This window comes from Candida parapsilosis, contig 006110 (assembly GCF_000182765.1).
Source record: "Candida parapsilosis strain CDC317 annotated contig 006110".
NCBI classification, from domain to species: Eukaryota; Fungi; Ascomycota; class Pichiomycetes; order Serinales; family Debaryomycetaceae; genus Lodderomyces; species Lodderomyces parapsilosis.
In genome coordinates this window covers 545,641-569,126 of record NW_023503284.1, presented here as the reverse complement: position 1 = coordinate 569,126, position 23,486 = coordinate 545,641, and the positions used below count along the sequence as shown (strand labels likewise).

The 23,486-nt window shown below is 37.9% G+C and overlaps 9 protein-coding genes and 1 pseudogene across 10 annotated transcripts; 5 read left to right on the top strand and 5 right to left on the bottom strand. All coding sequences in view use genetic code 12, as the record gives it.

The window, feature by feature from the left end:
- Positions 1-1,538: 1,538 nt before the first annotated feature.
- CPAR2_702660 lies at positions 1,539-2,777 on the top strand (annotated as a pseudogene; the record flags this gene model as incomplete). Its single annotated transcript has 1 exon — positions 1,539-2,777. A coding segment is annotated over one exon (1,239 nt).
- A 2,433-nt stretch (positions 2,778-5,210) lies between these two features.
- On the top strand, positions 5,211-6,467 carry CPAR2_702650 (uncharacterized protein; the record flags this gene model as incomplete). Its single annotated transcript, XM_036812035.1, has 1 exon — positions 5,211-6,467. One exon carries the CDS (start codon positions 5,211-5,213, stop codon positions 6,465-6,467), a length of 1,257 nt encoding a protein of 418 aa, XP_036668412.1.
- Positions 6,468-8,895: 2,428 nt separating this feature from the next.
- On the bottom strand, positions 8,896-10,047 carry CPAR2_702640 (uncharacterized protein; the record flags this gene model as incomplete). The annotated part of the gene is made up of 1 exon (XM_036812033.1): positions 8,896-10,047. The coding sequence occupies one exon, from the start codon at positions 10,045-10,047 to the stop codon at positions 8,896-8,898; it is 1,152 nt and encodes a 383-aa protein (XP_036668411.1).
- A 3,102-nt stretch (positions 10,048-13,149) lies between these two features.
- On the bottom strand, positions 13,150-13,509 carry CPAR2_702630 (uncharacterized protein; the record flags this gene model as incomplete). Its single annotated transcript, XM_036812032.1, has 1 exon — positions 13,150-13,509. The coding sequence occupies one exon, from the start codon at positions 13,507-13,509 to the stop codon at positions 13,150-13,152; it is 360 nt and encodes a 119-aa protein (XP_036668410.1).
- Positions 13,510-13,877: 368 nt separating this feature from the next.
- CPAR2_702620 (uncharacterized protein) lies at positions 13,878-14,762 on the top strand (the record flags this gene model as incomplete). The annotated part of the gene is made up of 1 exon (XM_036812031.1): positions 13,878-14,762. The coding sequence occupies one exon, from the start codon at positions 13,878-13,880 to the stop codon at positions 14,760-14,762; it is 885 nt and encodes a 294-aa protein (XP_036668409.1).
- A 218-nt stretch (positions 14,763-14,980) lies between these two features.
- On the top strand, positions 14,981-16,144 carry CPAR2_702610 (uncharacterized protein; the record flags this gene model as incomplete). The annotated part of the gene is made up of 1 exon (XM_036812030.1): positions 14,981-16,144. One exon carries the CDS (start codon positions 14,981-14,983, stop codon positions 16,142-16,144), a length of 1,164 nt encoding a protein of 387 aa, XP_036668408.1.
- A 228-nt stretch (positions 16,145-16,372) lies between these two features.
- Positions 16,373-17,128, top strand: CPAR2_702600 (flavin-linked sulfhydryl oxidase; the record flags this gene model as incomplete). The annotated part of the gene is made up of 1 exon (XM_036812029.1): positions 16,373-17,128. One exon carries the CDS (start codon positions 16,373-16,375, stop codon positions 17,126-17,128), a length of 756 nt encoding a protein of 251 aa, XP_036668407.1.
- Positions 17,129-17,206: 78 nt separating this feature from the next.
- Positions 17,207-17,529, bottom strand: STE18 (Ste18p; the record flags this gene model as incomplete). Its single annotated transcript, XM_036812028.1, has 2 exons — positions 17,207-17,354; positions 17,408-17,529. 2 exons carry the CDS (start codon positions 17,527-17,529, stop codon positions 17,207-17,209), a joined length of 270 nt encoding a protein of 89 aa, XP_036668406.1.
- Positions 17,530-17,731: 202 nt separating this feature from the next.
- CPAR2_702580 (uncharacterized protein) lies at positions 17,732-18,415 on the bottom strand (the record flags this gene model as incomplete). The annotated part of the gene is made up of 1 exon (XM_036812027.1): positions 17,732-18,415. The coding sequence occupies one exon, from the start codon at positions 18,413-18,415 to the stop codon at positions 17,732-17,734; it is 684 nt and encodes a 227-aa protein (XP_036668405.1).
- A 2,688-nt stretch (positions 18,416-21,103) lies between these two features.
- CPAR2_702570 (uncharacterized protein) lies at positions 21,104-21,871 on the bottom strand (the record flags this gene model as incomplete). The annotated part of the gene is made up of 1 exon (XM_036812026.1): positions 21,104-21,871. The coding sequence occupies one exon, from the start codon at positions 21,869-21,871 to the stop codon at positions 21,104-21,106; it is 768 nt and encodes a 255-aa protein (XP_036668404.1).
- Positions 21,872-23,486: the final 1,615 nt, after the last annotated feature.

Genomic DNA, 23,486 nt, shown 5'->3' with positions numbered 1-23,486 from the left:
ACAATTATATCTCTGCTGCTGTAGTATTTTTCTACTTTGAAAGGGTTCAACCTTTTTTCGCAACAAGTACAAAATCATTTTGTGCGTGCTTTTCACTTAAACCCACCTGTGAGCTAATCGAGATGTAGTTTAGATCACAACAAAATTCACGGATAAATATAGGGTCCAGACTTTGAAGAACAGACTTATTTTAGTGCAGTGCTCAATATTTTTCAGTAGGACAACGAACGCAATGATATAGGTCAAATCTTATTTTGCATTTAAACAACTCCAAAATTGACAACAACTAACAGAATCAAAATGAACTCCAAACTGTGGGGAGAAGTAAAAGAAATGGCTACAGTGTTTCCAGAGAAGGGAGGCGGTAGCTAGATGAAAGAAGGTGATTAAACCAGCATTTTTCCACAAGCTTTTTTACTTTGCATGAAACATTTACCAATTGGGTTGTTTCATAACCTCTTTTACCTACATGCGTGTAAACTATACATCCAGCGTGTGAGAGGATGTAGAAATGACAAAATTAACAAGATGACAAACTTTTTAGGCTATATTAAGTTGCTCGGGTATCTTCTTTTTCTGGTGCATTTACTTCTAGGCAGCACTGTGCACTCTGAGAACCTGCCGATATTTTTACTCCCGTTACTGGTTCTTATACAATAAATACTATAAAATACTTTGCAGCAAAATCTACCGGATTTGGTGCCTACAAAAAAAAATGGGCTGATCAAACCAAACGCATGTTGTGCATTTCCATCAGGGATTCAACGATTCAATGATGGCTATCTTTTCCATCAAAAGAGTATTACTAAGATATTGCAATGAGCTCAGAACCATGGCATCGTCATGTACCGATGACACCTCTACCCCTAATTGATAAGGTACCTCTAACTCAAACTTTCTTGGCAAAGTCATCATACTCCTCAAATTGTCATATTTGGCAAGAACTACCGTGTTGTTTAGATGAATTTAGATACTGGCTGGGTGAAGAAGTGCGTAAAATTCTGAGGCGTACGTCAACCCTTGAAAATCTAGTAAAGCTCTCCATTTAATGGAATTATTCATATTACAAACACAATTGCAACTTGTGCTATTATGGTAATATGACTGATGATAAATAGTCAGCTGGTATACTGGAAATGATTCTGGTACGTGTTTTGTGAGGATACTTTTGCGGAGCGTGCATCTGCCTACATTAATCCATAGTACACAAAAAAAAATTCCACTGCCTTGTTCTTGTTTACTTTTGGTACTATGTTTGCCAAAAGTCTTTACTTCAGGGTTCAATGCAAAATCTATATCCTTAAGCCTTGTATTCCGAATTCAAAGCTGACAACATTGACAATGGAATAGAAAATAAAGGGTCCTTGTAGTTGAACCAGCCTTTGGGAAATGTATAAATAGCCGATGAATATCCCCAAGGATTGCAAAATTCTAGAAAATAGAATCATACTAGAAGAAAAGCAATAGACCAAGCTAGCTTTAGCTCTGTAACACTTTCATTCAATTTTCAATAATCTAGTCAATCCCAAATTACTAAAATGTTATTAAAAGCTCAGGTCTTGTTGTGGTTATTGGTTGCTACCGCATGGGGTAGAGATTTCCAAGGTGGTAACACTATTGATTGGGGTACTCAAAATGTTGGTCAGGGTGATGTCCACATTCATTCTGGAGCACTTTGGTCTATCATCAACAATGCTGCTTCAGATTTCCATGGAAATATTCAAGTTGATTCAAATGCCGGTCTTTATGTTTCCAGTGTTAACCCAAACATTGCTTTGTCTGCTACTTTATATGATACCATTTATGAATTTGTCAACAATGGTGTTGTCTCATTCAATGCAATCAAGGGTGCTCCAGGTTACGCATTCAATATCATTGGTAACATGTTTGAAAACAACGGTGATTTGTTTTACTCTGCATCGGGTGAAGGGTCAGTTGTTAGTACTATCAAAACACCCGATTTCCACAACACTGGATCATTGAACTTTTACCAAAAGATGAAGAGTGATAGTTATGTTTTGTTAGGTGCTGATGCAAAAACATTCATCAACAATGGTCAAATATGCTTTACTAATCAAACTGGCATCAACTTGCTGGTGTCTTGGGAGCCGGTTGTTTCACCGCTCAAGGTCAATCATCGTTCTATTTGCAAAACACAGCTTTGCAAATCTCAGAAGACCAAATTTTTTACTTGTCCAATGGTGAAACTTCAATATTGGCTGTTGGATCAATCGACAATCCTCAAACTTTCCACGTCAGAAATTTTGGAACTGACAAGAATGGTGTTGCAAACAAGGTTGGATTGACTGCTACTTTGTATAACTCTGTTGGAGGAAAAAGTGCGTATGCCTACAATGCAAGAGATGGTATCTTGACCTTGTACGTTGGGTTGTATACCCAAAACTTTGAAATCGGTACTGGCTACGACCCAACCAAGTTCCAAATTGTTAGTGATACCAACAGAGAAATCCCCCAAATCTACTTGGGTGCAGTGCAATACAATGGTTCACCACCAAAACCAGGCATGCCATCGGAATGTAAGCCATGTAAGTCAATCCCAGGTATCCCAGGTATTGACCAGCCACCAGCAACTTCATATCCAATCAGTACTGCCCCAACTTCATCGACCAAACCAATGCCAACACCTACTGTTCCACCAATGAGCACCCCATCTAACTCCAAGCATGGACTCATCAAAACAGTAACCGTGTTTGAAACTGATGTTGTTGAAGTTACCTCTACATACACACTCACCAGCTTTGTCAAAAATTGAGTAAAAGGGAGATTCGTTTCTTCTGAGACTAGTAACATACAAGCTGTATAGTTTTAATTATGAATGCAGAGTTTAAACTTATTACTCTATACCATATTTTTATTATTGGCTGAAGATTGTAGATTATTGCTTAGGACGACGTATAGAATCAAATAAGTGAGTTTCAACCAACATTTACAACTTCTCTCTGGCTATCTTGGAGATCTTGTTATTCAGAAAAAGGTGTGTTTTGGAAGCAAATGGGGGCAAGATGTTCAAGTAAATACTATGTAAACAGAGTAGTCTTTTGGAAACGAGTAACAAAGTCAGAGTGGGGCAAAGTACATGATAATGACCACGTTGGCTACCGAGAACGAGTCTGGTTCAGTGAGTTTATCTCAAAATGTTGCGTTGTGTTTTAGTCACGACTAACATACATACACTTCGGGCCCTAAGTTTTTCGTATGCCTCACAAGCCTGCACAACTCCTCAAAATTGGTATTAATATATCTTACAGATATGCTCATTTTCTTGAACAAAAAGCAGCAAACATGGGTAAATCTTTCCCTAACTTTACAAAAGGACTATGCATATATATATGCGGAGTTTTCGAATTTTCGACGGTTTACATTATGAGACTCGAAAGGGGAATCAAACAAAATTCGGAATTGAGCCAAAGGATAGACAGGGATATTGCGATCGGGCTTGAAAATTTTGTCTTCAAAAAATATGCATGTTGTCGTTCGGAAGGTATAGTGAGCTCAGTAATCTTCACTACCGAATGCAGTGTAAAAGAATTGGGAATTAGCACACTGTCAATAAAATGTCGGCTTTAACGAGGTCTAGTTTGTATATGTTCCACAAAGGGTTCAATCAATTTCGCAAAGCAATTTTGTGTAGCACTAAGATTACTAAGTCATTTAAATCAAAAAAATTACTCGCAAGTTATCAATTGGCTCTTTGGGGTTTAGGTTCGCTGAGTTTACTATTTGGAATAGAAAGTATCCATTTTTGGAAATTGGCTGAATTTTTTTAGTTGATGAAATCCGCCCTAGCAATTTTTATAGCTGCACTGGCTATCCTAAAAGGGTATGATGCTGTAGACGACAGAGATTCAGTCGAGTATTCTCTATCAAATTGAGAGGACGAAGGATTCTATGATTAGCTCTGAGAAATCCATGTATTTAAAAACGTACCATCATGTTTCTGGACTGCCCCCACAAACTAGCGCACTCAAACATATATTGCGATTGTACAAATTTTGAAAGTAAACCCTTTCTTCACTGCTGTTTGCATACCCTATATAATAGCCCCAATGAGGTAAATTCATTGCCTATCTTGAGCACCATCCATGCACGAAATAGATGCCTCAATGATTTAAGACCAACAAAAAAAGACGTCGTCAAAGTATGACAATCTTTCATCTTTGAGGCTTCATCTTGCTTTTCGGGTATCGTGTGAGGACTTCAATACATAGGGAACATGCAGAGGTCAAAATATCTGCCCATGGTGTGTATTCGCATTGCGAAATTGTGATACAAAAACACGACACAATGACTTTTTCTCATCAAAGCCCTTTTTCCAGCACATGCAAAAATGAGCTCATAAAATATATCCACATGTCTTTTGGAACAAGGGTCTTCCATCGTCAATTTAGTCTATTACACATCTACTACCCATTGAAAAAAAAAAAAAAAGAAAAGAAATCATAGAGATGAGGAACAGATGAAGCGGTTGCAAAAGAAGGATGACTAGTTGTGACATGTACCTTTGACACCCCATGGCCATTAGTCTTTGATACGAGTTGATAATTTCTTGGCTCAAGCTTATCGGTTAGGTCAATGGATATTTTAGCGGCAACTATCTACGAATTTTATTAAGACGAAGAATTGGGGAAAGACGATGCATAAAAAGTTTGGGCGTACACTTGCAGTTGAAAATGGGTTCACGTTAGATGCGGAAAGCTTGTTCCTTTAAAGGTTTCCTTCAGTTGGATACTGGCCCCCAGAAACCACTACACTCCATTGACTGAGTGTATGTGCTACTATGTTCAGTTTAAATATTGACCAAACTGAAGGTATGACGAACGTGACTTTCTTCCATGGCAAGTAAATTTTTAAAGACCCTACAAGATACATCTGACATCCCAAATTAATCCATGCATTGCATAAGGTTGTTGGTTTTTCTTCCCTAGCAGTTTGCATAGAGAGTATAGCTTAGTGCACTTGTTCATCGGGCACTACAAAAACTTACGATAAAGTGGTGCAACAGCAGTGCCACGAGTGCCCAATATGGCCTCAACATGGTTCTGGAAAGTGTATAAATAGCCATACAATATTCCTAAGGGTTCCTAAAATTTGAAAAACAGGATTATACTGAGAACAACAACCAAGTCACATCTCAAACTTGCTATTCACTCGTTCACTCTCAGCAAGCTAGTCAATTCCAAATCACTAAAATGTTATTAAAAGCTCAGGTCTTGTTGTGGTTATTGGTTGCTACCGCATGGGGTAGAGATTTCCAAGGTGGTAACACTATTGATTGGGGTACTCAAAATGTTGGTCAGGGTGATGTCCACATTCATTCTGGAGCACTTTGGTCTATCATCAACAATGCTGCTTCAGATTTCCATGGAAATATTCAAGTTGATTCAAATGCTGGTCTTTATGTTTCCAGTGTTACATCAAATGTTGCTTTGTCTGCTACTTTGTATGACACCATTTATGAATTTGTCAACAATGGTGTTGTCTCATTCAATGCAATTAAGGGTGCTCCAGGTTACGCATTCAATATCATTGGTAACAAGTTTGAAAACAATGGTGACTTGTTTTACTCTGCATCGGGTGAAGGGTCTGTTGTTAGTACTATCAAAACACCCGATTTCCACAACACCGGCTCACTTAATTTCTATCAGCTGATGAAGAGTGACAGTTATGTTTTGTTAGGTGCTGATGCAAAAACATTCATAAACAATGGTCAAATATGTTTTACTAATCAAGACTGGCATCAACTTGCTGGTGTCTTGGGAGCCGGTTGTTTCACCGCTCAAGGTCAATCATCGTTCTATTTGCAAAACACAGCTTTGCAAATCTCAGAAGACCAAATTTTTTACTTGATTGGTGGTGAAACTTCAATCATGGCTGTTGGATCAATTGATAATCCTCAAACTTTCCACGTGAGAGGTTTCGGAACCACTGCTGGTGAAGCAAACAAGATTGGTTTAACTGCTACTTTGTCATCATCAGTTCCCGGAAGAGCTCCATTTGCCTACAATGCTAGAGATGGTATCTTGACCTTGTACGTGGGGTTGTACACGCAAAACTTTGAAATTGGTACAGGTTATGACCCAACCAAATTTCAAATTGTTAGTGACACCAGTAGAGAGATCCCCCAAATCTACTTGGGTGCAGTGCAATACAATGGCCCACCACCAAATTCTGGAATCCCACCAGAGTGTAAACCATGTAAATCAGTTCCAGGTATTCCAGGTATTGACAAGCCACCAGCGACGTCTTATTCAGTCAGTACTACTGCAACTTCATCAACGATTCCCATGCCATCAGCAACTGTTCCATCAATGAGCACGCCATCATCCGCTTCAAAGGCAACTGATGGTGCATCAACCCATGGACTCATCAAGACGGTTACCGTATTTGAAACTGATGTTGTTGAAGTTACCTCAACTTTCACCCTTACTAGCACTGTGACAGATTGAGTAAAGAAGAGTTTTAAACTTGCTTTAATTGTGTAATACCCAAAAGCTGTTTGCTTTTAATGTTAAATGGTAAAATTTTTATAACACAATGTAGAATCAATAGTTACTCTATGTCGTATTGTATGATTATAGAGCTACGTAATTGATTGAAAACTTTTACAATTTGATTTATTTTGTAGAACATTAAATGAAGTTTCAAGAAAACTAGTAGAGAATAGAGAGGGCAGCAAAAGCATGGTAGTGGAAATGAAACAGGCTGAATGTATACGAGTTGTAACGCAGGGAGGGAAGAAGTTGAAAAAGGGAGGAGATTAAGCTCCTGTGATTATGATCATAGTTTCGCAACCCGGGTCATCAGTGTACAAGATATTCCTCATCGAATTGAAATGGATCTGAAAGGAGCCCACTCTTCTTTGTCGAAATAAGAACACGTCAAAAACATCACATAAAAGCGCAAAAAATATTTTGGAAAATGGCACTTTCTAGGCCGAAACGGGCATCATCGGTTGTAAAAAAAAAAAGAAAGAGGATAAATTCATGTATCATTATTGACCCGATCTCAATCACTGTGTATTGTTCAAAAATAAAGAAGCAAAAAAGTCTAAAATTTGAAATCCGGGGTAAAGATGACAATAAGTGTACGCGCATTTCGGTATTTACTTCTTGACCTAGAACTAGCTATGATTCGTCGTTCTCCTTGTGATACTCGACCACCAGCGGTTTGTGTTAACCTCTTTATTGTGCACTCCTTTTCATTGTTTCTGCTGACCCCCTACTTGCCAGGAATCACGTAGGATGACCAGATTTCCATATTCTCTCTTTTCTTTCGTCTCCTTTATTGTGTCCGAAGATCTTGCGTTCATAACCATTATTTGGAAAAGAGAACTTGGTGTATACAGGTTTTCTATTATGTATTACTAACAGAAACTTGAGCACCAATGTACAGACTAAATACGCATAACATGGATAGTGGAAGGTAAAGCGTGGTCATTTATTTCTAGTAATAATAGTTGATGCAGTGATGGGGGAAGGTTAGGATATTTTCCAAAAAGTAAAGTAAAGCCGGGGTAATTTTGGTTAGAGAAAGGATTAGGTACATGCAAACTAGCGGGGTTTCTCACTTTAGTCTAAAGAGTAACGATAAAAACTAGGAAGTATGGTTTGGTTGCCGTCTTTCTGGAAAGTCTTTTCAACACTTTGATGATTTTATCTCCAATAGGAAATATCATTGAGTTCCACCAATATGCAGAAGTTGTCGTGGCCCATCAAGTATACAAACCATCGGCAATAAAAAAAAAAATAAAAAGAAAAAAAGAAAATCTCTCTTCGTACATTGTGAGCTACATGTTTATGGTTTAAGCCGTTGCCAAGATTTGTGAGAGAAAGGTCGACCTTCCTATTTTGACATCCAATACTTTACGAAAACGTTTGTAAAGGATATGTTTGGCTCGAGAATAAAAGGGGGGTGTGGGGGCAGTCCTTGTGGGGCAAGTAAAGTCTGTGAAAGTGGTGGGTACGTTTTTTTTTATTTTATAACCGATTTGATTAAGACTTGTAACTTCATGATACTGACACGTATCTATGAGTAAGACCCCCTTTTCTATCTTCCCTCTTCGGTTGTCAAAACAGACTTGTTGTTGTAAAATCCCGAGATTAAAAAAAAAAAAAAAACATTTCTTTTTGCTCTCCTATTCTCAAAGTTTTTGTTTTTTTTAATAAAAAAGAGAACACGGAGTTAGGAAATATGTTATGTTTTAGAAGACGACCGAGAAAAAATAAGGAAAAGGAGTTAACCGGATTTGTATTCGGATTTATAATGTCACGTGCATATGGAAAGCGTGAAAGAAAATTGGCAACCAAGATCGAAAGAAGTTTTACGGTTGCCCTTCTTTGGGTACGATGGAAATCCAGATCACTTGAAAGGCTTTGCTTGGATTTGTACACTCGTTCCATCCATTCGTAGAACTATGGAGCATAGTATCAAGAGTGTAATATAAATGTATAAAAATTTTACCTTATTTTTACTTTGACTTGAACGGAGTTCGGAATTGACTAAGTGAGTTCGATGGCCATACGTACTATCTTTCATGGTATTATATCATACGTAGAATGTATGATGTAGTAACCACAATGCTGAGTTATAATAAACGTGAACCTTAAATTACGTCACTTGTAAAGGTGAGACAATTACAAAATCATGATGTAATCAAATGACATAAGAACAAAAAGTGGCGGGACAGGGGTGGGGTTTGGTGACGTTTAAAACTCTCACCACTCTTGAGAAAGAGAATTTCAAACTACATTCCAGTCTGTATTCTACATGTATATATATATATATAGTATAAAATTGGGTATTTAATTCTATTAACAATTTATAAAGCAATCATCATCGTCGTAATCGTAAATCATCATCATCAATCGTCAAGGTTTAGCAAACTTGTTCCAAGGAAATGTTTTCGTGTTGGAATAAACTCATGGTGGTAGTAGTAGCAGTAGTTGGCAATTGTAGTGTTTTGCTGGGATATTTATAATGTGAATTGTGATTATGGTGGTGATTGTAATTGTGATTAGGCAGTATGTATTCATCATCGTCGTCGTACTCATCATCAGTTAATGAATTTGTATTGCACAACTCCGGCATGTCATGATGATGATGAGGCATGTGAGCATTGGCTTGCTCTTGTTGCTGTTGTTGTTGTTGAGCAGACTCGCAAATGATTGTACCTTCATCATCAGAATCTTCAATATCAGTAGCAGCATCTTCCTCTTCCTCTTCTTCATCTTCTTCGATGATTGTTGGTGTGGTTGATGATGACGAGTTTATGAATGGTAATGACTTGTAACTGGGTGTAGTTGGTAACGAAGTGGTAGTGTTCATGATGACAGTTCTTGGAATCTTTTTGGCTTGTGTAGCTACATCTTCTTCAATTTCCGAATCGGAATAGATGTAGTAATCATCTTCCTCCTCCTCTTCCTCTTCGGAGTCAGACTCAGTAACTTCCTCGGTGGTTATATGTGGACTCATTGTTGCATGTTCGTGAATAGCACCATTCAACTGTTTGATTTCATCACTAACATCTCCTTCGTATTCTTGTTCTTCATAATCGTCGTAGTAGTCTTCCTCTTCTTCGTAGTCTGAGTCTGAATCAGAGTCAGAGTCAGAATCAAGTTCATATTCAGTGATTGAAGTCTTGTATAATGATCCAGCAGTAGATGAAACTTCCTCATCAGAATGACTTGATTTGCCATGATTGGATTCAGCAGGAACATCAAACTGTACATGCCTATCCCCTTCACCGCGTTGGTTTTGTTGAGTACTGTTGTAGTTGTGGCTATGGCTGTCTCGGTTGTAGTTGCTATTGTTGTGGCTGTCTTGATTGTAGTTGTTTCTTCGTTCGGTTTCTTCAGTAATATAATCCATCAAATTATCTAACATATTGGCTTGAACCACCAAGTTACGCAATGAAGACTTGGGTGATGCTGCTTCTTTAGTCAATTTCAGTCTTACTTTACTGGCAAGAATATATGTCTGAGCAAAAGACATGTGTGGGGGTGACACTTTAGGAGTGGCGGTTGTCATTGTAACACTATATTTGGTATTGGGGTGGGCAAAATCGTTGATGTTGTTTGCCAATGGGCGAACGTGACAGAAGATGTTTTGAGATCAAGATATGGAGAGAAATGGAGGGGGGGTGGATTCTAATGTTGATTTATATATACATGTATCCACAAAGGTTACGTATATTATAGTACAAACTATATTGATGTCATTATATCCTCTGACTAATTGAGAATTAAATAACTCGGCGATAAAAAATAAATAATAAAAAGTAAAAAATAAAAAGTAAAGAAAAAAAAATTAAAAAAATAAAATCACTAAACTGTTTTGTGCAACTCAAGAAGAATAGGAGGTTTTAATCTTGCGGTTCTAGACTGCATTGGACAGAGTGTGTGCCAGTTCCAAGAGAAGAGCAATTAGTAGCCTTCCCTTTTGATCCGAATAGTCCTTAGACCTAATCACATCATCCTACTCCTGGTAGTATACACACCGTTCTACTACTCATACATATAATTGCTAGAACAGAAGAAGGAAACAAGAATAGACTAGAAAGAGCAAAGAAACACGAAGCACACTTTTTCCTTCTCTTTCTCATAAATTCTAAACAACAACAACAACAACACGGCCATTATCATCTTTCGGAACCCTGTCATTTTACAGTGTTGCGAATGTACGGCTCCCGGAACAGAATAGAATCGAGGATAGATCATCATATATATCCCACTCTTTATTGTCTCACATATGCATACCTCCTAAATATCTTACTCTCAAACCGAGTCCGAGTGCACCGATACAGGCTAGGCATGCACACACTCTCTAGCTCTCTCTCTCTCTCTCTCTCTTATATCATTGTCTATTCTTCTCCTCTATTTCCACCTCCCGGGTCCGAGTCTTATGATATTTTTTTACTGTTCGGGAACCCACATATTTTCCCATAATCAGTTTTCAATTATGTGCATAATAACACCCATAACCTCATCATTCTTCTTACTCTCTCTCTACTTTCTTATTCCCCTTATTATGGCTTAAAAGAAAGGATAAAACCACGCAGTCTCGTCATTGTTCTTTGAGTACATGCATATATATCTTTGTCTTCCTCCTATTATCATCGGTTCCTCTCTCTCCCCCCCCCCCCCATGGAAATCCGAGGTAAACCAATATTGTCTATACATGTATATAGCGCATATACATAGTTTGAAATTGGAATAAATCTCTCATAGATTAAGTGTTCCCCAATGCAGTATGTACCCACTACATACGCAAATCATTATACACGGTTACATTTACACATACTTTCTTTGCGATGTCGCAAGATACACAAATGCACAAATGACATTGCACAAAATTCTACCAAATCGGATGTAATTTCTCAAACTCGGTTATTGATGTTTACTACACACCGGCTACTTTTGACAATAGTAGTTACGATGAATGAAATTCACAATAGACATAGTCTTCACAACATACCCACGTTTCTATCTTTAAATGCAGCAGACACATCCTTAGCTCGGATGGTAACTTTTATTCTGAAGTCCGATAAACTGTCAAATAGTCAAAACATTGTCCATGACTAATGTGTAACGTCTAAATCTTCAACTGTCATTATATGTATATGTATAATGGATTAGTAAACCTATCCATTTCCGCAACTTTAAACCCCTAAAATCCGATTTTTACAAATATCCGAGAAAAAAAAATTTTTTTCGTAATTTTTTTTTTTTTTCTTTTTCGGATATTCGCTTTTAAGATTGTGCAATAACTCCGAAGAAACCCAAAAAAAAAAAAAAGGGTAACAAGTTAGTTTTAGCCCCATTAAAGCCGTATATCTGTATTGTGCTACTCATCATCTTGACTTGTTCTTTAGTGATCACAATAGGGAGAGGTGAGTAAAGAGAGGGAAGGAGAAAAAATGTATCACGCCATATTGAAGTAGCTAACATATCTTCATTGTGATGGGAGAGAAGGAGATTTCTTTGGAAAAATCTAGCTCTATTTTATAGCTTTTTGAACCAAGAACTTTATATCAGTACAATCTCCAAAAGATCAACAATCCAGCCAGTCTAACATATTAATGAGACACTTTGCGTTCCCCAGTTCAATCTCTACAAACAATCTACTTTCTTTAAGACTCTATATTAACAGAAAGCAATCACAAACTATTTTGTAACTCTAGTCTTTCTTCTTGTCATTGAAAACATTCTACTTACTTCTTTTGAAGCAGAGCAGCAGTTATCATCAATGACAAAAGTGTTGCTCCCCTCCCATTCTCTTCTATTAGCTGTAACGACGTCACCCTTCTTGACTTGTTTGCAACAATTACCGAGATGACTTTGAGACAATCCCGCTGACAAATTAAATATAAAAGCTCCATAAGACCCATAGCCACCATAATATGCACCATTACTTATCCCCTTATCCATCTATGTTCAACAGAAATTTGATTGTCAAGCAATATAGAGAAAGGAACCTGCCTTTGTGTCGATTGACAAATTTTCACCTTCTTCATTGTTCTTATCTTCAAGTTACATGCCAAAGCAATCAATCATGAACCCTATTTGTTAAAAACTGCCTTTCTTCTGATTGCTAATTTGATTCATCCGCAGCAAGCGTAGATTTAAAACAAGACCTGCTCGATCTGAAGATTTCCTTGGTTTATCAGTTGAAGAAAGAAAATTGCGGGGCAGAGCTTCGTACTCAAGCATAGCCTCTAAGTAATTGGAGGTTTTGCAGTAGCTTTTAGTTAAAGCGACAAGAACAAATTCAAATTCCAAGCAACTGAACAGCGTCATATTTTTGAAAACTATTGGTCGAACAGCGGCAAAGAAAAGACTATATCGCTCATTGAATACCAAATTTTGAAACTCCTGTTCTCAGCTTCCAAACTTTCTTCCACCGACCAAGAATTAGCTTCCTACTCCTTTTTTCTTATATCCTCTTGAATAAATGTGAGTTTCCGCACTTAGTTCCTCGTGCTAACTCTACAGTTGACAACTTCCAACATCACAATAATACGTCATTCGATGCTCCCAAAGAACTTAGCTATAACATCGCCATCACCAGCACTGCCTTGAATTCCAACCTCATAGCCTTGGCTGTTCAAATATCGCCTCGCCTCGTCTTAGCTTAAAAATCAAAGTACAACTTATAATGCAGAGAACAACCTGGGTTGAACTCAGCTTGGCACCGTGGACAAACTGAACCACTATTCAAGTACTCATTAGCTGTTAATTGACCCAAACAATCACCACAAATAACCACCTTGTATTGATCTCTAACATGAAACTTGTCTATCTGGTGATTGTTTAATTCATCATGGCATTTAAAACATGGGTAGAATGTATTTGGACAACACTTGAATCTAAGGGCAATAATGTCCAATTGTGAATGATAGTGAATGCATCGTGTGTATGTATCGACTAATTGACCTTTGATGATAAAGTCGGAGTCGTCAAGTGGTTGGGTTTGAGTGATTACAGTAGTCATTGTGGGAGTGTGTGAAGGCAGTGTTTCTCCGGGTGCTCTTTCCGGTTGATGTGACCGCTTGCTTCTACTCAAGGGCTATGTGCCAGAGGTTGTCTATCATTCATTATGTGTCATTAAACTTCTTTTCTCTGATACGACATTCCATACATGATTTCAAATCTGGTAGCACCAAGTCTACGCCTCGCCCCGGGTTTAATCAACCTGCATAGAAATTCACCCAATTCAAGTTCGTGGCGAGTTTTTTTCTACCAAAGGCGGATCCGATACCTACCTAAGTCGAGCTAAAGTCGAAAGAAAGCTTCTTAGCCAGTACATATTCACATTTCATCAACCTTCAGCTCAATCAAACTACTACAATTACTACCAGTATGTCACTTTCAAGATCATCTTCATTGTCCCGATCATCTCCTTCCCCCAAGACTTCCATCATTATATCCAATTTTGCCAAGGAGGACTTTGTTAAGCCAGAAGGCAACTCGACCAAGCCAAAACTCGTTTCCAAAACCATATCATTGGTGGATCAAATCAAATTATCAGTGTTGAACAAAGATGACAAAATCTTAAATCATATTACATATTGGTCCGTTTTACCATTCTTGAATCGCATCATAATCATTTTCAATGATGAACAGATTGCAAGTCAAACTTTGACTTATTTACGCGGAGTATTGAAACCATACGATTACCTTAAGTTATCATTGCAAGAAAATTTATTACAACGATCAAAGTCACAAGATCAAATACAAGAAATGAATTCGCCAAACTCAAACTTGAATGTGACAAAGAGTTTGGCGAATTTCAGAACTTTCCATAATGATCCAAACAATGAATCAAATGTATTGGAGTATGTTGAACCAGCACCAGCGCAATTCAATGTATTGTCGGATTTATCAAAATTGGGCATAGATTTGAGGGATTACAATAGTGACGAGCAATTAAATGAATTGAAGGAAGATGAGCTAGAGCAGCAGCAGCAACTGGATCAAGAAAGAAGGTCAAAGAGTCCAGGGTCATTATCACCAATGGCATCACCAAGACAAGATGATTTGGCCCCGCTGCTGTCGGCACAACTGCTGCCTGTATTAAGAAGAAGATCGACAAAGACATTGTTTAGACCCAGCTTGAAGGTGAAAACTGGTGATGATAATGACACTGGAAAGACTGAGAAGCATGGAGTGTTGCAATCACCGGCGCAAATCAAGCTGGATGAGTATCCTCAATCGCCAACGATAACTTTGGATGAAACTTTTTAGCATGGTGGCTATTTATTGAATTTGTAACTATTTATCGTCGATAACGAATGCATTGGCACCTCTTCCGTAGGCATTACTTCAATGCTGATGATAGCTTATTCATATGTATTATCCTGCATATAATTCATATCATTTTATGTGTCCAGCAAAGAAAAGGGAAAAAAAACTCACCAACCAAAAACACCGCCAAGTAGATCCACTCTGTACCCACAATCACCATGAAGTTTTCAAATGCGATTAGCTGGTCATTGGTAGCAAGCACAGCATTTGGAGGAAGTGACTCTTCTACTCCAACACCCGCTTCAAACTATCCAGTGATTCGCAATGTTGATGAACCAAAAACTGGCCTCTCCTACAAAGAAGAACAATTCTGCCTCGATAATTTTTTGAGAAAACTAGAAATCACAGGGGTGACTATCGATGACAAATTGGTACCATTGGTGAACCAGAACTTGGATTACATATGGTCACCAAGGCAGAAGTCAGGATTACCTGAAATACGATTCAAACCTGTATTGGTTGTCAATATCATTGGCGGGGAATTGAGTACTGAACCAAGTTTTGAAACAAAATCACTGCAATCATATGTTGACTATTGGTTCAAAGTGTATTCGGAATACAGAAAACCGTTAACTGATGGCTTGATTCATTTTGGCTTGGATAATGGACTTGTGGATCATTTCAAGTATTTTAATGAGCAAAGAGACAAGATCTGGCAACACCATCAAGCCTGTTTAAAGCAACAAATACTCAACTATAGCCCTACTAATGAAGAGAAATTCATGCACGAGTTATCCTCATTGGTTCATTTGCTTGACCATGTAAAGAGTGTGTCCAAATACAGTGGAGGAATATTCATCATTCAGATGACTTCCTTAGCGTCGATCAAAAACAAGATTGGAGCTGACTCTACTACGTACAAACATGCTGTTGACTCACTAGAAGAAACACTTGCATCACTAAATGTTTATTTCGATATCTTGGTGATAGAATCGCCAAACATCAAGCCGCAAAATCATTTGCAAAAGAAATCACAAATGATATCAGCTGCTTCTACATCTGCATTCAAATACGCCAGTAAGCAAGCATGTGAAGTTGCCACTGATAAATGTTCAGCACATGGCGAATGCAAACAGAATAAAGATCAATGGAGGTGTGTTTGTGAACCTAGCTTCAACAAAACAACATCAAAAACTACCACTTGGGTTGGTTATGATTGCGGTAAAAAGGATGTTTCTGTACCTGCTAATTTGTTTCTTTGGACTACTATTGCATTAGTATTGTCATTAATTGGGGGGATTAAATTGTTGGCAAGCGTTGGTTCAGATCCTTTGCCTGGAGTATTGGACGCTGCCACTCTACCAACCAAAAAGACCATTTAAGGAGATAGTAGTTGTGTGTAATAGATTAATCCGATTGTGAATGTATTTAGCAACTAGGTACGAGCTCTGTTGTAATTCTCCGCCGCATACAGATGGCTGAAAATTACCGGATTTAGTAAAGAAGCTTTTTCACAAAAAAAAAAAAAAAAAATCATATCATGACATTCCACTTTCATAACCAGATTCCGATCCCAAAACACGAAACCCTTAAATCAACAAATTCTTACCATGCTAAAGTATTCAAGAAGACCCATAGTTACGACAATTTCATTACTCTCATTGATATGTGTGATCTATTTCATGTCATCATCGTCACAAAATTTGGAATCTTCCCTAGGTAAAGTGAGATCGCCAATAAATTTAAATTCCGATACATTGCAATCAAACTTGGACACATTGTTGCAAAGACAGGTTCAACTGGGTAACCAAGTACAGGAACCATTGGAGGAACCACCATCGAGTGGAAATGAAGCAGGGGCTCTTCCAGCAGAACAAAAACAACAACCGCAAACTATCAACAACGATGACGAGGTCATTGTAGCACAAGCATTTATGCCCAAAATGGCCAACGAAACTTTAAAAGCTGAATTGGGCCGTGCTTCATGGCGTTTGTTCCATACCATTTTAGCTAGATACCCCGATGAACCATCAACTCATGAACGTACAACCTTGGGCAACTATATTCAATTATTTGCTCAGGTTTACCCCTGTGGTGACTGTGCACGTCATTTCCAACAATTATTGAACAAATATCCACCACAAACCAAGTCCCGTAAAACGGCTGCTTTGTGGGGGTGTGATATACATAATAAAGTCAATGATCGGTTAAAGAAACCACAATATGATTGTACAAAGATTCTTGAAAATTATGATTGTGGATGTGGTTCTGATGAGCAGGAAGCTGACTCTACTTTGAAGGGAGAGAGCTTGCTGCATTTAAAAGGGTTGAAAGTGGAGAAGGAAGAGTTGCAAAGAGGTGGATAGCCGAATAGCTGCAAAGAGTACAAAGGACAATCTACGAGTACATTTTTTAGCGCATTCATTTCTAGTACAGTTTCACGTTTACATAATTATACAACATCCAATACTTTGTTGAGCTTGACGTGTTTGTTTAAATGACTTGTATTTTGCAAATTTATTTTGATCGATGGGTAACTTCCAATTGTAGGGGATTAGATAATCAGGAGTCTCTTCAACGTAAGCAATAATCCTAGAAATGAAGTTAGAATATTGATGAAACTCTATGGCTTGCTGTTTACATACAAGGCACAAGCTTTCGACGCTGGTATTCTTTCTCTCTTCAATGTCTCCTTGAGTCGATTGTTTAACTCCTGAATTCTTTTCAATTTAATCAACTGTATTTGTTTCTCAGCTTGATCATTCATAATGGACAATGTGGTAAAGCTTCATGGTATCTCGTAGAGTCTCAGGGTTAGGTTTTTTATCGAATGAAGTCATTCTTTCTAAGAATTGTTGAAAAATTATATAAATGTAGTTTTTAACATGCCTTGAAATTAAAGTTTGTGTCATATCCATACCCAAATATGAAACACAAGAGTATACAAATATGTGTAATGTGAGCTATTTCTATACAAAGAATAAAAGCAATATACATACAGCAATGATAGTGGCCAAGATCAAAGTATCTCTTTTCCTCCTGGAGTTAATCTTCAGAATAAGCACATTTATACCAGGAACACTTTGAATCGTGCCCAATATCGTCAGTTGAGCATTTTGCAAGTACTGACGTTGGTTAGCCAACTCATCACGAGTATTGTATGCACTCTGTAACAACCTATCAGCTATTGAATTGACATTGTCTGCACGTTGGCTTTCTTCAAGAATGTACGAATCAGGGTCCGTATCCAATGCGTTCGCAGGACCGTTACGTCTCTTGTGATTGGAAATATCTGACTGCACAGTGAATAGCAAGTTGTTGCGATTTCGTTCTTCAGTTAGCGTAGAATCAATACGATTGAATGAATTTTTGTGATCATGTAAAATCTGTTCGTGACGAGTAATTTGTTGTAATTTCGAAGTACTCAATTCAGTAGTTGATGATTCACTAATTCGGTTGAGTTTGGCAATGATGGCATCTCGTTTGGATAATATATCGGTGATTTGTTGCTTAATTGATTCCTCCTCAGGAGTGCTCTCCAATGATTGTGATAACTGGGTTTGGAACTGCGAGTATTTGGCTAATAACGATTCTGTTTGTTTCTCCAAGTTGAGCGCTTGCGACCTAATTTGAGTGAAGGAAGAGGATGACATGATGAGTGAGGGAGTGAATCAACGTTGTCATAGATTGTGAGTAGTACGAGTTTGCCTGTGTTATTTTTTTTCTTGTGAGTGACGACATCGTTTTTTCTATAGGGTCGCATGAATGCTCAAACGATTGATGGTTCACCCCACAACAAATGGCATGTTATTCACCGATTAATACTGATGCTACCTTGTTTGGCTAACCACATGTGTCCTTAGTGCAATGAGCACTACGCAAGTCGCGATACCCGCTGATTTGCTTACAAAAGAGATGCGTTCTCATTGAAGAAGGATGCGTTCCGTAGTGAATTCTCAACCACAACTTTCGGTAATGAAGAATTCCAGTTGGATCCTATTGATGATGAAACAATTGAAAATAACCCGCTTTTCATCGAGACTCTTTTGTTTGACGCCTTGATCAACCATCGTGTTGCAAAAAAACGAAACTGGAATCTACCAATATATACTGCTGATCCTGACGGTGTGACTTTTTTACTCAGGATAAGTTTATTGCGAGAAAGATCATTGACGATCTTGTTGTGGTTGCTGTTGATCCAATTCTTGGTAAAATGAAAGCACTTGTTGAATCCATGTTCAAAGTAGAGTTGGATCACGGTTTGGTGTGCCGGTCAATGATGGATATCTTGCAAGTTTGGCAAACACTTGAGATGCAATTAGTGCAAGTTACATGTATTGATGAAATGATTGGGTAAAATTCGATCACTTGACACATTTGGCATGCAGTGTTGGAGAAGCACAAACAATTGATTTGTGAAAGAGACGTAAATCGTGAGAATTTGAAGCAATTGTTTGAAAGCAACCCTTGATACGGCGACGAAAAGAAAGGGTGCAAAAGGGACGGCTAGCACATTTTTTATCTTGTCAATTTGGGTAACACTAATCTATGGAGTGTATAATTTAGTGACATGCATGTGAGCAGCGTATCCGTTATCCCTACTCTGGCAGTGCCAAAATACAAATTTAGTATTTCCTCCCCATCCTTCAGTTCAATGCCTGACATTTCCGTAACGCAACTCCTGTTGCTTCTATGTCAACTCTTGCATCTTCCCATTACGATATCGTGGCAACGAAAATTACAGCCGCTTATCAGCTTACGTGATCTAGTAGATTTCAAAGATAATGGTGGACGAGGATGCACAGAAGGCGTACAGATAATCTGGACACAAGAGTACTTGTGGCTTCATTTTGCTTTACAGTGTCGCTCCTAAAATAATCAAAGCAGTGTCAACCCCCAAAGCGTTAAAGTATTAACTCGAATGCAATGGTTATGTGATGAAAATGGAGTTCCGTTAAAATGCAGATCTATCTGTTGTATGCACACAAAGAGATGGAGGGAAAACTGCATCATCGTCACTGTCAAAGTTAAAAGAAGAGGAGAAAAGAAACAATTGAAAGGGGTTTGTTAGAAACATAATGCGGATCTTTCTACGACATTTGACGGAGAAGCAATAAGCCCATTGTGTTTTTCAGCCAATGACAAATGTGTAGGCTGTCTTGTAAATCTCTCAACCAAGCGGCATTTATATATATTAAGGAATGGTTGGCCAAACATTATATGAGCTGCATTGTTGTGTTGACGAGAGAGAGAGAAAAGTGAGACAAGTTTTGAATTTAGATTGTGCAGATGGGAATCGCTTAAGTAATAATGTTTCCTAATCGGTAATAAATGGGAGTGAGTTAAACTTTATACATTGTACATTGTACATTGTGTATTGCACATATCTTTTACTGTCACTGTTTACTTTCATAGATCATCATTATTCTGGCCGAATGAAGAGAAGATCGGAATATAATACCTTATTGTTTAGTGTTCCCGAAAATAAGCCCACATCCCACAAGGGCTTAATGTATCTTAGTATTTGTATGGTTTCATATTTAGACGACAAAAAGCTGGACGAGAATGAATGAAACTCAATTTTCGATGGGTGAGTGTAGCTTAGTAGCTAAACGCTAATTTTCACATTTGGTTAAAATCACGGCATATGCAAACACCGTTCTGTGTGTATGTGTGTATGTGTGTATGTGTGTATGTGTGTATAAAGTAGTTTTTGAATCTGAATCTGAAGCCGGAATTGCGCTTTTTGTTTCGAAGGTTTGTGTAAGAGGAAAGACGTGTATATTTTTGTGAAAGCCAATAACTAAAACCAAAATTTAAAACCAAAGGCTATAAAACTATAAACAACAATTTGCATTCTTGCATGTTACAGCTAACGTGCATTGTTTCAGATACACGCAGCCTATGTAATTCTGCTAGTTCTTTTCCCAAGCGGAAATAAGGGCTAAACTAGTAAAGGGTATTCCTTCGCAAATGACTGTGATATTATAAACTAGCTCTCAATAATATGTTACATTGATATTGTTGTATATAGAATACAGATGATAAAAGTACAAGTTAACAACCAAACCAACTAAAAGCCAAAGAAATAAACAAAGGAAACCCAGGATAAAATAAGTAGATACCGAAAAAAAAAAGTAGTTGACCCCCAAACACACTGTATCATGTGTAGCCGAAACAAAACAAAGAAAGCACCAAACAAAACCCCAATTTGTGTGAATCAGCGCTCAGTGCTTAAAGTAGACCAACTGTCATTGATGCAATCTCGAGCAGAACTCAAATTGCAATGATATTTTGCTGCCAGCAGCAGTTGACAAAGTTGAGAGCTTCTTTGCTCTATATCATATAGCAAACGAAGGTATACAATAATCATCCAAATTTAGGTAATTTCCCAGCTGCTTTGAATCTGCTGCTGATTGATGATATAACGGAGGTGGCGTACTAAACTCTGAATCGTCTTTGCTCATAATTTGATTAATGGGAGTCATTGGATCATTTGACTCAAACATAAACTCATCAAACTTCCGCCTTGGTAATTGCAACTCCCTTTCATTCTGACTCAATTCGTCAATTGTTGATTGTAACAAGTCCAGTATCTCGTCTCTGGCTGAGCAATCTTCGAGATTATCAATCTTTAGTTGCATTATTTTCAACTTGGTTTCAATTGACGACGAGCGTTGATGACTGGTTGAGCTTGTGTTTCTATTGATGTATGGTTTTATTTTGGCTGCTGTTGGTGGTGGTGTGTGAACTTGCTGGTCTTGATATTGATGAGTTTCTATTGATGGAGTGGATGGTGCTGTATGGGTACCACTGTTTTCACGACCCTTGATATCATAGTTTAGTGGTGTGGGCGACAACGTTTGTGCTGGGTGTGAAACAGTAACTGTTGCACAAGCATCACCAACTTTTTGCTTTTTAGACCGGAGATGATGGTGTTTGTGAGTACTTGGTGGTGGTGTATGTAACAATAGCATCTTATTGCGTTCGGAATATTTGGGAGTGGCTGCGCTAGATATATCATCTGTATGTCTTTGCATTGTAACTGTAGGGCTCAGAGACCGTTTCCTCTTGTCTTTAGGAACAAAATTAAATGGTGATTGTAACATGGCGCTTAGTTTGGCTCAGTGAGGTAGTAAGAACAGTATGTAAATTTTTTGAGTAAGACGGACAGCAACTATAATAGAAATAAAAGTGTTGTAGTTGGCAATTTGGTATGTTGAGGTTGCGGGTGGATATAGTTTTCGAATTGAAAGCGCTTTGGCAAGAAAGCACGGATTCTGTCTTCTAAATATATATACTTCAAAAGAAAGCAAAAGAGATAGAGAGGGGGAGGGGGGGGGGGGGGGGAAGAGAGAATTCAAATGCAACTTTAAAAAACGAGGAAAACAATAAATGGACTCGGTTTTGTGTAGCTTTTTTTGAAAAAGGCGAAATGCATAATGTACATTTTGTGGCAACTATAGGAGAGAGAGAGAAAAAAAGAAAGAAAAGAGAGTGCCTTTGTGTAATTTTATGCTATTCATAGAGTACTGCATATAAACTAAGTTGATAAAACTGAATTCCGAAAAAAAGTTACAAGATGTACGAGACTACGACGCAGCATTATCATCAGTTTTGAGAGTCGTAGTACAAAACGCTATTGTTTTGTTGGAAACAGGAAATCTTACATTTACGAATTTGTTTCATTTCATGGCATATAGGGATACAAAGATGGGCAAAAGATGTACACACCCACTGTTTTTTCCATTGATTGAAACGCTATCAGCAAAAGTGAGCTCACCCAGATAAAGGAGAATTGGCTACATTCTTTGTAGTCACGCACAAAGCACCCATTCGAGTTGTGTACGATGATAACAATAATAATAATAATAATAATAATAATAATAATAATAATGGCATATAAAGATATCAACTCGGAATACTGAGTGTGATATCCCTACAGTTTCCCCAGATAATACCGTTTTTTTCTTTTCCTCTTCTTACTACGATATCACCAATCCACAATTGATTATCACAAGGCGCTTTAATAGCTGCTCTCTTTTCGTATCAATTGAGAGGCGCGTGTATCAATAAACTAGGTACGTAACTTCACAGTTTTCTTTCGTTCGTTATCGGTGATATAATAAGTACCGATGAAAATAATAATGACAGTCAAACTGAATTATAATTTTCAATCGCCTCATGATATTAAATCATTCCATAACATCACAAACGAGACGTGTAGAAACCATTGTTGAGACTTTGTTCATTACTAAGTCCTGTCCCCCTTTTGACGAATTAGGCCAGATATCACCCGTGACCAAAAGCGGAGTAAGAAACAAAAGCACGGGAATCATATTCGTCGCCTTCTCCTTCCCTGCTACTTGTTTTGTATTTTTTAAGGTTTGTGACATCATCATCATCATTTCTTGAGGACTTTGTTCACAAAGTTGTAAAGATTCCAAAACTTTAAAAAATTTGTTAGTTTTATGAAGAACGTTTTTTTTTTTCTAAGTCAACAGAAGAACGCATCAGAACTTTATGAAGTGGAAACGACTTGTGGGAAAGTATGCAACAAAAAGCAAGTGAGTTCTGAACCAAAATCAAATAAGATAAGAAGTCAAACCACGTATACCACCTAATTTTTTGATATGGAGATCTTGTCTAGTGTCGAATCAATGGCTAGTAAAATGGTCGGCATGACATGACTGTGCAAAAAGTTTGGACTCATCAGCTTTGAGG